The 13,845-nt window shown below is 41.7% G+C and overlaps 1 protein-coding gene across 1 annotated transcript in view; it reads left to right on the top strand.

Moving 5' to 3' along the window:
- Positions 1–9,981, top strand: part of TRPM1 (transient receptor potential cation channel subfamily M member 1) — a gene marked incomplete at its 3' end in the record, with an annotated part of 134,934 nt that extends 124,953 nt beyond the window's left edge. The window contains exon 27 of the mRNA XM_082618305.1: positions 8,721–9,981. Within this exon, the coding sequence (XP_082474431.1) occupies positions 8,721–9,981 (1,261 nt within the window). The remainder of the gene's footprint in view (positions 1–8,720) is intronic.
- Positions 9,982–13,845: the final 3,864 nt, after the last annotated feature.

Below are 13,845 nucleotides of genomic sequence, written 5' to 3'. Positions count from 1 at the left end.
AAGTGGGCACTTTTACAATACAATACATGGAGAGAACTGTCAGGTGCTGGGCTGTGTAACTGCTGGGGACGTTTCTCCACGCCCTTGACATATGCTGTTGCCTTGGCCAAGTGTGGTCGGCCCCGGCTTGACCTCCTGATCCTGACTTGTGCTCTCCTTGCACCTTCCCAACACCTTTCCAACCTCACAGAGCAGAGGTATAGGAAGGGCAGAGGCGTCTGTCTTGGGTACCCGGCAAGATCAGCATCATCAAGATGTCAGTGCTTACTACATGGGGAATGGCCTGCTTGCCTGTATGGGGCAGTGAGTAAATGAGCAGAGGAGGGCAGGTCAGGGAGGAACAGAAAGGGTGATGTGTTCCATACTTTACAGTATTGCTTTTCCTGCGGCTGCAACTGCAGAGCAACCAGCAAAGGTAGACGGGAACGATCAACCCTCACTAGAGACATTTTTTGAATCATAATTTTTGAGAGCGTTGATCACTTCATAAAAGCAACTGAAGCTTGTTAAAGGGCATGAGAATTGACAAAACGTTGTTCCAAAGAGTTTAATCAGCAATGCATGTAGAAGGATGAGCGTGGCGAGGGAGACATGCCTAAGGGGATTCCAGAGCATCATTCTATCCTGGAGTCTTCAGCATTAAAGTTTTCTGATACCGTGTATATCGTCTGATATATGTGTGTATATCGAAAAACATAAAAACATGGTAGGACTTCAAGAGAATATTTCAGCACATACTTCCCAATCAGGGGCCCCAGTAATTATAGCAGAATTCACAATACACCGTGAAATCTTCGTGGTGGGTGTTCAGGCCAGTGCCTCCACCTCAGCCCACAGGAGGGATGATGCCCCCGGCAGCTGCAGAGCTCTACCCCTCCCACCCTCCTAGACCTAGTCAACTTGCAATCCTACCAGCCAAGCTCAAAGGTTATCTGCACCAACCTTCAGCCTTAATAAAGTATATTTTCAATAAAACTTTGGAACACTTCTTTGCTATTTTACTGGTAATTACTAACCTTTCAAGATATAATCATGATTTCATTATGAGAAAGGTAAGGTGCCCCCATCTTGATAACCTAACTTCCACTTTCTAGGTAGACATTAACTTGAATGGAATCACAGGCATAATTTACCATGGATGGAAATGGTGTTCTCTTTCACCCTGCCTCCTCCCCCCCTCCCTTCCCAGAGCAGTGTTTGGACTTTTACCCTTTTTGGACCAAGCCTCCAGGAATGTGGTTATCAGGTCGCTACCAAATTGCATTTTCCCCTTGGGGCTCCGAGCACACGTAAGAGGAATGAAAGTGCACGGGGCAGTAAAAACAGGCTACTTCCCGTTTGCCTTGGCTGAGCTCCCTGGGGGTGACGGGAGCACATTCCTGCCCCTCCGGTTCCCTTTGTTGACTCTTTCTTGGCTGAATCTTAGGTGAACGCCAGAGACAGAAAGAGGAGGTCCGGAAAAGGGAGCTTTCCTTCACCCTTAACCAGGACCTCTGGGGAGCAAGAGATGGTGGAAGAATGGGAAAAATTAGTTATTTCTACCTAACTGTTGGCACCAGTGATGCCTTTTTTTCCCCTTTTCTTTTATTGGGGTATAGTTGATTTACAGTGTTGTGTTAGTTTCAGGTGTACAGCAAAGTGATTCAGTTATACATATACATATATCCACTCTTTTTCGGATTCTTTTCCCATATAGGTTATCACAGAATATTGAGTAGAGTATAAAGTAGTCCTATAAAGTAGGTCCTTGTCGGTTATCTGTTTTATATACAGTAATGTGTATATGTTAATCCCAAATTCCTAATTTATCTACTTTTTCGGTAGTCGCTTTTTTTCAAAATTGAAGTATAGTTGATCTACAATGTTTCGGGTGTACAGCAAATTGGTTCTGTTATAGTGGTTCCATTATATATATATATATATATATATATATATATATATATATATATATATATATATATTCTTTTTCAGATTCTTTTTCCTCATAGGTTATTACAAGATGTTGAATATAGTTCCCTGTGCCATACAGTAGGTGCTTGTCATTTATCTATTCTGTACATAATAATGTGTATCTGTTAATCCCAAATACTTAATTTATCCCTCCCATCAGCGATTACTTTTAAAATCAAATTTTTGAGTACTCAGATGTTTCTGCCACTTCTTTAATCTCCCTGATAGATTTGGTTGCTTTCATTTTCTGCGTCACTATTTGCCATTTGATGGTTTTCCTGTTCTTCTCTCAGTGGGACCGGCCCCAGCACCATGCGGACGGCAGGGTCTGGTTAGGGGTTAGCATCTGTGATCAACACCGTTGGTGTCTGTCCTTTCCTGACCTCCCTGTGGTCCGGGCACCTTGCAAAACCTGGGCCAGTGATTTACAAATGTGTTCACACCGGAAGTTTACACACTTGTCGTGCTCCTCCATGCAGGGTGCTTTGAGGGCTTAGGTTCAGGAACCAAATTCATGGCTTTCCCCTATTGCTTGGAAAGGTATATATAAAATTCTACCAAATTAACCATTTATTTTTATTATAGAATTTCAACATTTTGTAAATTCCAACATTCAGTCCCTCAAGAAGAGATGTACCATGTGACTCAGTTTTTAGCTAACACAGCGCTGGTTGCAGCCGGCATTTAACCCAAAGCCCCAGCCACCTGCCCACTCAGCTGTCTCAGGGCACCGCCCTCAGGCTTTTCCTCCCCAAACGTCCCCGCTGTGCTCCATGAATAGCACCACTGCCATCTCATTCAGCAAGACAGTCACTGGCAAAGCATTTGGAGTCCTCTCTCTTTTGCACTAACAGTCCCCAAGTCGGATAACTTCCCCTCACGTATAAATCATGGTCCACCCACGTCTTTCCTTCTCTACCCCCAGCACCTGAGTACAAGCCAGCATCATTTTTCACTTGGGTTCCTGCAGCTGTCCCCTCAGAAATCAGTCCTCGGAATTCAGTCCTGCTCTTTCAGTCCATTTTACACCAGAGAGACTCTAACCAGCCCCCGCAGCCCCCGTCGCCAGCTCGCCTGAAAAGCCCCCTCAGTGGCTCCCACTGCTCCTGGGCCCATGAGGCCCTGCCATCTGTCTAGCCACAACTACTGAGCCCGCATTGCCACAACTACTGAAGCCCGCACGCCTAGAGCCCGTGCTCCCCGACAAGAGAAGCCACCGCAATGAGAAGCCCTGCGCACCGCAACAAACAGTAGCCCCCACTCACCGCAACTAAGACCCAACACAGCCAAAAATAAATAAATGGCATTATTTCATTCTTTTTATGGCTGAGTAATATTCCATTGGATATATGTACCACATCTTCTTTATCCATTCATCTGTCGATGGACAGTTAGGCTGCTTCCATGCCTTGGCTATTGTGAATAGTGCTGCTATGAACACGGGGGTATGTGTATATTTTTGAATTATATTTTTTTCCAGATATATGCTTAGGAGTGGGATGCTGGGTCATATGGTAGTTCTATTTTTAATTTTTTGAGGAACCTCCATAATGTTCTCCATAGTGGCTGCACCAGTTTATACTCCCACCAACAGTGTAGGAGGGTTCCCTTTTCTCCACACCCTCTCCAGCATTTATTTGGCAGTTTCTTATAAAGTTAAACACACACTCATCATATGAACCACTCCTAGGTATTTATCCCAGAGAAATGAAAACTTATTGGTTCAACCACTCTGGGAATCAGTATGGAGTTTCCTCAAAAAATTAAAGATAGAGCTACCCTACAATCTAGCAATCCCACTTCTGGGTATTTATCCAAAGGAAATGAAAACAGGTTACCAAAGAGACATGCACCCCATGTTTATTGCAGCATTATTCACAAGAGCCAAGATATAGAAACAACCTAAGTGTTCGTCCATATCATGTAATACTACTCAGCAATGAAAAGGAACAAACGACACATGCAACAACTTGCATGAATGTCAAAGACATTATGCAGAAAGAAGCCAGTCTCCAAAAGTTACCTACTGTATGATTCTCTTTATTTGACATTCTCAGAAATATAAAACTATAGGGATGAAGAACTGATCAGTGGTTGCTAGGATTAAGGGTAGGGGAGGGTGTGACAACAAAGATTTAGCACAAGGGAGTTTTGGGGGGTGGTAGAATTACTCTGGATACTGATCATGACATAGGTTATAGAAATTTATATGTGTTAATATCCATAGAACTGTACACCAAAAGAAAAAATAGTCAATTTACTGTATGACAGTTTTTAAAAGAAAACATGATGTTAGAAATATGACATATTAGAAATATATCGTTTAGAGGAAATCAACTTTATTTAATGGGAAAGCCAAACAAATCACTTTGGACCTAGAACAGTTTTTTGTTCTGTGTTGAAAAATTATTTCATTCTGTGCCTAAAGGAAAGCAGAATTAAGATGTCACAAGTTAGGGACTTCCCTGGTGGCACAGTGGTTAAGTATCCACATGCCAATGCAGGGGACAGGGGTTTGAGCCCTGGTCTGGGAAGATCCCACATGCCGTGCAGCAACTAAGCCCATGCGCCACAACTACTGAGCCTGTGCTCTAGAGCCCGTGAGCCACAACTACTGAAGCCCGTGAGCCACAACTACTGAAGCCTATGCACCTAGAGCCCATGCTCCGCAACAAGAGAAGCCACTGCAATGAGAAGCCCGCACACCATAACAAAGAGTAGCCCCCACCCACCGCAACTACAGAAAGCCCATGAGCAGCAGCAACGACCCAATGCAGCCAAAAATAAAAAATAAATTTATATATAAAAAAAGATGTCACAAGTTAGGAAAGCTCGTATCTCACTATGAGCTCTGTCGTAAATGATAAATTTCTCTTATATGTTTTCCTGCCATTCACTGTGTCACTAGATATGGGGCTTTTGTCAGATTGTTTCCTACAGAGCCTCTCTTTCCCCATCTGAAAAGGAAATCTCTCCTTGGATTTCCATCTACGGATGTCATGTCAAGGTTTGTGAAACATGTCTAAGTCATTGTGGGAAGTCACAGAACAAGGCTGACATGGGAGATAGTTCCTCATGCACCCTTTTTGTTAAGCATTCCAGATCGAAGTGAACTTCACCTCAGTTTTTTTTCTTTCTTCTTTCACACATACTCTAGAAACTCAATACGACTTCCCTTGATTTGGCATAGCCGTCTAAAATGTGCTGTCTCCACCCGGTTGCTGTTTACGATGAGCTTGAAATAGCATCTGACAATTTTTCTTAACCTAAACCACATCGTGAAGCTTTGTTTCTTCCACAGCTTCAAACTAAGGGGGTGGCAGTAGGGATGGGACATTTACGGGACACCTAAAGAGGGGTCCTACACGGAGCTTGAAAACCTATTCAACGCAGTGGGGAGGGAGGTTAGGGAGGTGTAAAGGAGACAGAATCAGATAAGTTTGAGGTTTCCTTTTTCTGTGTGTGTGGCCAGCACTGCTGTTATCTGGATTAGGTCACACAGGGAAAAAAATAGGCAGAGAATTATAAAAGATTTGAGAGGAAAGATACGTATCTATATTTTACCAGCTTATTTGTTTTTAAAAGTTTGCACAGCTGCTTTAATCTCTAAATGTTGTGTTTGTTAAAGGATTTCAAGTTTGTTCCAGAGGCAATGTGGTTTTTAACACAAAAGGAATGAATCCTTGGGGCAGTAGATTTGAAGTGAGCAAGGAGACATGACATTTAACAGAGAAAATCAAGTTGGACTTGAAGTCATGGAAAATTAAGAGTGCAAAGTTCTTCTGATGGTCCCTGAAATACAGGAGGACAGGGAACACTTAGAACCTGTTGTCGGGTTCCCTATGGTAGGGAAGCTTTTCTTTTTTTTAATTTATTAAAGTATAGTTAATTTACAAACTAACACAATGTTGTGTTGGTTTCAGGTGTATAGCAAAGCGATTCAGTTATACATACACATATATATGTTTTCCCTTATAGCTATTACAAAATATTGAGTAGTGTTCCCTGTGCTATACAGTAGGTCCATGTTGATTATCTATTTTAAATACAGTCATGTGTATCTGTTAATCCCAGTAGGGAAGCTTTTAAAGAAGGAAGTCACGTCTCCTCATACATGGTGAATTTGGCGAAGTTGGTCCTCCTGGTGGCAAACTTCCAGGAAGCCAGACCCTTCCTGATCAGATGATGTGGTTTCCTAAGGGACATAAAAATAGTCCTCTCCCCATGAAAAGGGTTAAGAATGGAAACCAAGGACCCTCCCACACAACGGAGAGCAGCTGTCAATGTGGCCAACAGAAGTCGAACATGTGCAAAAGCAGTTCTGGGAGAATGTAGGACAAGGTAGCTGCAGAAGAAGCAGAGTGGGGAGAGCACAGGAGATGCAGTCGGGCGGAGGGCGGAAATGGTGCAAGAAGAGAAGCAGGTAATCAGGAAGTAGAGGAGAGGAAAGCAAGCGAAGGTGAGGGAATTTAGAAGGATATGCAGAGAGGGTAGCAAAGCCATATTAGACACAGACTCGAAGCAAACTGGGTGACCCTAAAGTCTGCCTATACATTTCCACAGAAAGATAAAAGGTGGGCAAGAATCAACAGATAACAAAAGTACAAAGTGTTTGCCTTCACCCACGGATGAACTTGTGAACAGACCACCATACTGCCAGGTGCAGAGGGTCCAGCGGCTCTCAGTGGGAGCCAGGATCCCCTCTGCCTGGCTACCCCAGGACAAATTCAACTTTTAGAAGGTAGTCCCAGGTCCTGGGCATAACTTGCTGCCTTTTAGAGTTAAATTTCATAAGCCGATGGAAAGAATTCATACTGCATGTATTCCAGCAGGTTTTAGTTCAGGCAACATTATGGTTTCATAGGCTATTGCCTGATCTTCTAGGAGTTAAAAAAATCTAACAGCAGATATTTATAATCTGCCATGATCTTTCTTTCTGACAACCCCATAAGGGAATACCAATTATTAAATATAGCAAACAATTTAAAGTTACTGGTATCTTCAGATGATTTAATGACCTCTTGTCCCTGAAGTAAACCATCTGATAATCTGAACTTAATTTTTTGTCTTTTTAAAAATTTATTTCATTGAAGTATAGTTCATTTACAAAGTTGTGTTAATTTCTTCTTACAGCAAATTGATTCAGTTATATACATATATATTCTTTTCCATTATGGTTTATCCAGGATATTGGATGTAGTTCCCTGTGCTATACAGTAGGACCTTGTTGTTTATCCATCCTATATATAATAGTTTGCATCTGCTAATCCCAAACTCCCAATCCATCCCTCCCCCACCCTCCCTCCCCCTTGGCAACCACAAGTCATTGTTCCCTATGTCTGTTGGTCGGCTTCTCTTTCATAGATAAGTTCATTTGTGTCATAATTAGATTCCACATATAAGTGGTATCATATGGTATTTGTCTTTCTCCGTCTGATTTACTTAACTTAGTTATGATATTCTGTAGATCCATCCATGTTGCTGTAAATGGCCTTATTTCATTCTTTTCATGGCTGAGTAATATTCCATTGTATATATATATACACCACATCTTCTTTATCCATTCCTCTCTTGATGGACATTTAGGTTGCTTCCATGTCTTGGCTATTGCGAATAGTGCTGCTGTGAACATAGGGGTCTTTCAAATTACAGTTTTCTCTGGATATATGCCCAGGAGTGGGATTGCTGGATCATATGGCAACTCTACTTTTAGTTTTTTGAGGACCCTCCATACTGTTCTCCATAGTGGCTGCACCAATTTACATTCCCACCAAGAGTGTAGGAAGGTTCCCTTTTCTCCACACCCTCTCCAACATTTACTGTTTGTAGATTTTTTTTTTTTTTTTTTTTTTTTTTTTTTGCGGTACGCGGGCCTCTCACTGCTGTGGCCTCTCCCGTTGTGGAGCACAGGCTCCGGACGCGCAGGCTCAGTGGCCATGGTTCACGGGCCCAGCCGCTCCGTTACATGTGGGATCTTCCCGGACCGGGGCACGCACCCATGTCCCCTGCATCGGCAGGCGGACTCTCAACCACTGCGCCACCAGGGAAGCCCATGTTTGTAGATTTTTTGATGACAGGCATTCTGACTGGCATGAGATGCTATCTCATTATAGCTTTGATTTTGCATTTCTCTAATAACTAGCGATGAATCTGAACTTAATTATTAACAGTTCATTTTCCGACTTCCCCGAACTTCGAATACGGATGTTATTGTCTTTATTTTGTCCTGATAACCGTTCATTGCTGACAGCTGTACTCAAAACTCAAAGCCCTAACTGCTAGTGTCTCCCGTATCAGCAGAGGCCGTGTGATGTACCAGAGGAGAAACCGGAGCGGGTGCCTATGCTGGTGCCACGCTCTTTGCCAGCTGTGCGTCCGTAGGCAAATTACTTACCCCTCTCCGTGACTTGGTTTCCTCATCTGTAAAATGGGGATGGTGATAATAGTGCCTTCTTCATAGGTCTGTTGTGAGGGTTAAACAAGCCTAGAATAGGACCTCGGTGAGTACGTATTAATGAATACATAAGGCATTTAGAGCAATGAACGGTAAATAGCACCATATGCCTTAACCATATTTCTATTATTTTCTGATGCCCCTCACTGTAATTTTCAGTAGTTATATTAGGAGAGTGTGAAGTTTAAAAATATGCCCCAACCAGCCCATGATTCCCCAAAACCTGCAAAATCATACAGCAACAATAACATTATATTTTTGGTTTTAATCCTTAGTTCATCTCAGTGTAATAAACCTATAGCTTTGTATCCGCCAGAGTTGAAAATATGTCCATGAGGTTGGAAGAAGTCAACGAAAGAGAAAACTTTATGAAAACTTCCCTACAGACTGTTGACCTTCGCCTTTCCCAACTGGAAGAACTATCTAGCAGAATGGTGAATGCGCTGGAAAACCTCGCAGGAATCGACAAGTCCGACCTGATGCAGACCCGGTCCCGGGCTTCTTCTGAATGCGATGCAACGTACCTTCTAAGGCAAAGCAGCATCAACAGTGCCGACGGCTACAGCATGTACAGGTGTCTTTTCAACGGGGAGGAGTTGCTGTATGAGGATACTTCCCTCTGCATGCCACCAGGGACGGGATTCAGGAAGAAAGTTGGTTCCTTCCGTGTGAAGGAAGAGAAGGACCAAAGAACACACCTGGTCCCAGAGCGTCAGGGCAGCCTTCGTCTGCCACCCAGCACGAGCACACCAGCATCCCCGGACGGCGATCGACTTGCATCAGACAACGTGAAGAGCACCTCAGAGCCGAAATTAGGTCCAGATGTTGGGATTTCAGCTGAAGATGATGAAAGGCAGGCAGACTCTAAGAGAGGAGAAACGAGCTCCCCAAGTTTCAGTCAAACAGATGTTATGCACGGAGAGAAGAAGTCGGATTTTCAAAGCACTCAGCTAACAGTGGAAACAGCGAAGATAGAAGGCACCATTTCTTATCCCCCGGAAGAAACAGAAGTGACCCGTTATTACCCTGATGAGACGTTCAGTACTTGTAAAGCAATGAAGTCCAGAAGCTTTGTATATTCCCGGGGAAGAAAGCTGGTCGGCGGGGTTAACAAGTGGAGTGCAGTTGGGGACCAAACATGGTCCTCCACAGTTCAGCAGTGGACCACAGAGTGTAGGTATCAAGTTCAAAAGATTATGCGTTCTCGGAGCACGGATATCCCTTCCTTTGGGTCTGAAACGGCAGTGCAGGCCGAGCATCAAGGGCATTTCACAGACACCGAAGATGGAAACTGTGTTTCTGAAACAGGCCCTCAGATCTCCTGTTTGTCACTAGCTGTTACTGACAGAACTGACAAGGAAAACTTACTGTCTGTGAAAACACACCAAACTTTGGGATTCCCATCTTTAAGGTCAAAAAGTTTACACGGCCATCCTAGGAACGCTAAAGCCATTCAGGGCACCTTAGACAGATCTGGACATGCCAGCAGTGTAAGTAACTTAGCAGTTGTGTCTGGAATTACAACGGAGGACCTGAAAGTGAAGCGAGAGAAAAATTCCTCAGAAACTGAATGCTAATGAGTTTTGTTTCTTTGATTTTTCAATCAGGACAACTGATGAGTCCCATCTTGGTCATCTAAACATCATCCATTTCTGAAATCATTTTCATTAGAAACGTTTGACAATTTGGACTTATTTAAAATTTAGAGTTTAATTTTAGTGCATTACAATTTAAAATGTAATGCACTAAACTTAAAGTAATGTTTTGTTAGTATATGTTAGTAAACTTAGCTTTTTTAGTTGGAGTAGGACCAATGAAAGTGATAATGCTCCAGTCACGATAAATTGCTTCATCAGTATACAGGATCCTACGATCTCTTTATTTCTGAGGGCAACCGAATAGCCAAAGAAATGCCTTTGGGTGACACCAGTAGGTTACTTAAGGGAGTAAGCAACTATGTAATAAAGGGAAATGAAAGACAAAGCAAACATGAAAAAAAAAAAAAAGGAGGGGTGGGAGAAAAAAACAGTAAAACTATGAGGTGCAAAAAGTGAGACTTGGAAAGGGGAAGTAAACATCATATGTTCTTTAAGGGTTTCTGTTTATGTTATGTTTTAATGCTTTATGTTTTAAAATTACACGATGGAAAAAAAAGGCCACGATTATATCAAAGGTCACACTGTAATAGGGTAGGGTGACCAAGAGTTTTGTTAATGTGTAAAAATAAAGTATCCCACATGAATTTTCCTGTTGTCATCTAGTCCTTGACGGCAAACACAAATTAATTGTACTTCTGTCTACACAATGGTTTGTGTAAAGCTGGGGCTAGAACCTAAAGGATACATACATGTTCAAGGTGGGAATTCTCAAGAACTACAAAGACGATTCATGGCTAAAAACACAAGGTGTGCTTCAACTTGTAAGTTCAAAGACACAGCATCGCCATAAACTGGCAAGGGGCAGGGGGAGGAGAGAGAGAGAGAGAGATGAATTCACTGCAGTTATGCCAAAGGTACTAATCAGAGACCTCAGGAGACTTGAGAGTTTAATAGCCAGATGAGAATCCCTGAACTGAGCTGGATTTGAGACTATTTAATCAACCCTGCTACCTGTGTTATTTGACCCAAGGATAAACCCATTCCATTTGACCTCATTCCTAAATCTCTGCTTTGGGTGCCAAGAAAACTTGCAGCCCTTTGCCACAACCTAAAAAAAGGTTTCTCAGAACAAGCTGGAGAACCTCTGACAGCTCGAGAGAGCAGGTCTGAAGAAGGCAAAGCTCTTGTTTGGAATTCTCCACCTGTCCGCTCATTACACAGGCCCCTTTTCTAGGTCACTCCCACCTTGCCTCAGGTGTGGGGGCTGAGTTTATTCCCAGAAGTCTCACTGAGTCTCCTGTAGAAGTGTTGGTTGAAAGGGATGTGGTTTTTTTTCTTAAGGTATTTATCTTACAGACCCAGAATGTGTACATTCTAATGGTGGAATTTCAGAACCTATGGCAGGGACTTTTCTTGCACACCCTGAACCATGCAGTATAGCTATTTATGTGCTCTACCAACTCTGTTCGACTCAAATATTAAGGGCCTATTATGCAGGGCACTAAGCCAGACTGCTTGTTATTATATTGCTATTATTCCAATATCATTCTAATTTTGCTAAATATGGAAAACTGAATATTAAGAACTAATATCCAATCTGATCAAATCTAGCAGTATCTAATACATTAAAATAGAAACACTGCACATGTTCAAAGCACTTAGCATAGACTGTTGGTGGGAATATAAAATGGCACAGCCACTATGGAGAACAGTATGGAGATTCCTTCCTGGGCATATACCCAGAGAAAACCATAATTTGAAAAGATACATGCACCCCAGTGTTCATAACAGCACTATTTACAATAGCCAAGACATGGATGTAACCTAAGTGTCCATCGATAGACGAATGGATAAAGAAGATGTGGTATATTTATACAATGGAATATTACTCAGCCATAAAAAATAATGAAATAATGCCATTTTCAGCAACATGGATAGAACTAGAGATTATCATACTAAGTGAAGTAAGTTAGACAGGCAAAGACAAATACCATATGATATCACTTATATGTAGAATCTAAAAAATGATACAAATGAACTTATTTACAAAACAGAAATAGACTCACAGGCATTAAAAACAAACTTACGGAAGCCAAAGGGGCTGGAGGGATAAATTTGGAATTTGGGATTAAGAGATACACACTACTATATATAAAATAGATAAACAACAAGGACTTACTGTATAGCACAGGGAACTATACTTAATATCTTGTAATAACCTATAATGGAAAAGAATCTGAAAAAAATAGATGTATATATGTATAACCGAATCACCTTGCTGTTCATCTGAAACATCGTAAGCCAACTATACTTCAACAAAAAAGTAAAAATTATTAAAAAATCATTTCGCATAAAACTGTCTTAGTAAATTAGAATTATATTTCTGTTCTATGTAAAACCTAATAAGAAACATAATGAGGACTTTTATTCTTATATCCCATAAACTCTGTCACACTCATAAATGAGTTATGATGTGATATTTGATATAAAGTTTAAAAACTCATTTTTAAATTTCTATCAAGGGGAATTAAGAATTGAACTATCAAAAGACCTCATTATAAGTGACTCTCTCCTTTGAGACTGTATGATTGACTACTTTCTGTACATACAACTGCATCACCATGAGGCTTTTACAGGTTTCCATAATTTAGGTTTCAAAATTTTAAAGTTAAACTGTTAATGTTGTCATATAGTTATTCCATATCAAAAATGCATTTTACTGGATATAAATTGGAAATAAAGAGAAATGAAATTATTGTCTTACTATCTCCTACATAAAAAAGCAGACAACTTTAAAGATAATTTTTATTATAAAAGATACAGAAAATCACACAAAGCAAATATATATCTTAATTATTGTCAGATGGACATCCTTTATAACCACTACCCATTTTCATAGAATTTGCCAGCCACCCCAGAAGTTCCAAAAGTTCCTGTGTCAACCAACTTCCTCCCCACAAAAATAACCACTCTCCTTTTATAGTAACCACTTCCTTGCTGTAAAACAATGACTCCAAAACTGGGTGGCTTGAAACACCTATTTTATTATGCTCATGGATCCTGTGGGTCAGGAATTCAGACAAGGCACAGCAGGAATCTCCCTGATTTGTAGTGTTTGCTGATTTCCAACGTGTAATTATTCCTACCCTGGCCAACATCAAGCTACTCGTGTGACGTCACTGAATGTGGATTTGGGGGAAAATGCTAACAATTTGCTGCTGGGAGCCAGTACAAACTGGCTACAGCACATCAGTGTCTCTGCTCCACAGTGTTTGAGCTGGGAAGACTCAGTGTCTGGAGGCTGGAATCATCCAGAAGCACCTTCCCTCACAGGTCTAGGAGTTGATCCTGGCTGTCAGCGGGGATCTAAATCTCAGCTAGAGTCCATCCACCAGAGCACCTGTGCATCGCCTTTCCGTGTGCCCTGGGCTTCCTCACAGTATGGCAGCCTCATAGGAATCAGTTCAGGGTTCTAAAAGTGAATGTCCCAGTGAGCAAGACGGAGATATTGTTTTTTATGACCTCGCTTCCACTGCATTCTCTTGGTCACAGGTGAGTCAGTAAGGCCAGCCCAGACTCAAGAAAGCGGGTCATATTTGGGAGGCGTGTTGAAAATTTTGCAGACATGTTTTAAAATCCCCACACTTGCATTTCATTATAGCTTTATCACCTGAATGTTCCTTAGCACTATAGTTAAGCATCCCTCTTTTTTGTTTTTTAATTTGCTGATTCCCTTTCTATCCCTTTCTCCTCCTTATAGTTCATCTGTTGAAGAACGTGGGTCACTTGACTTGCAAAGTTTCCCACAGCCTAAATTTTACTGGTTGAACAGTCATATGCAGT

Source organism: Mesoplodon mirus (genome assembly GCF_964341445.2).
Source record: "Mesoplodon mirus genome assembly, chromosome: 4".
NCBI lineage: Eukaryota > Metazoa > Chordata > Mammalia > Artiodactyla > Ziphiidae > Mesoplodon > Mesoplodon mirus.
The sequence above is the reverse complement of the archived record's forward strand: the minus strand, read 5'-3'. Positions and strand labels throughout refer to the sequence as shown.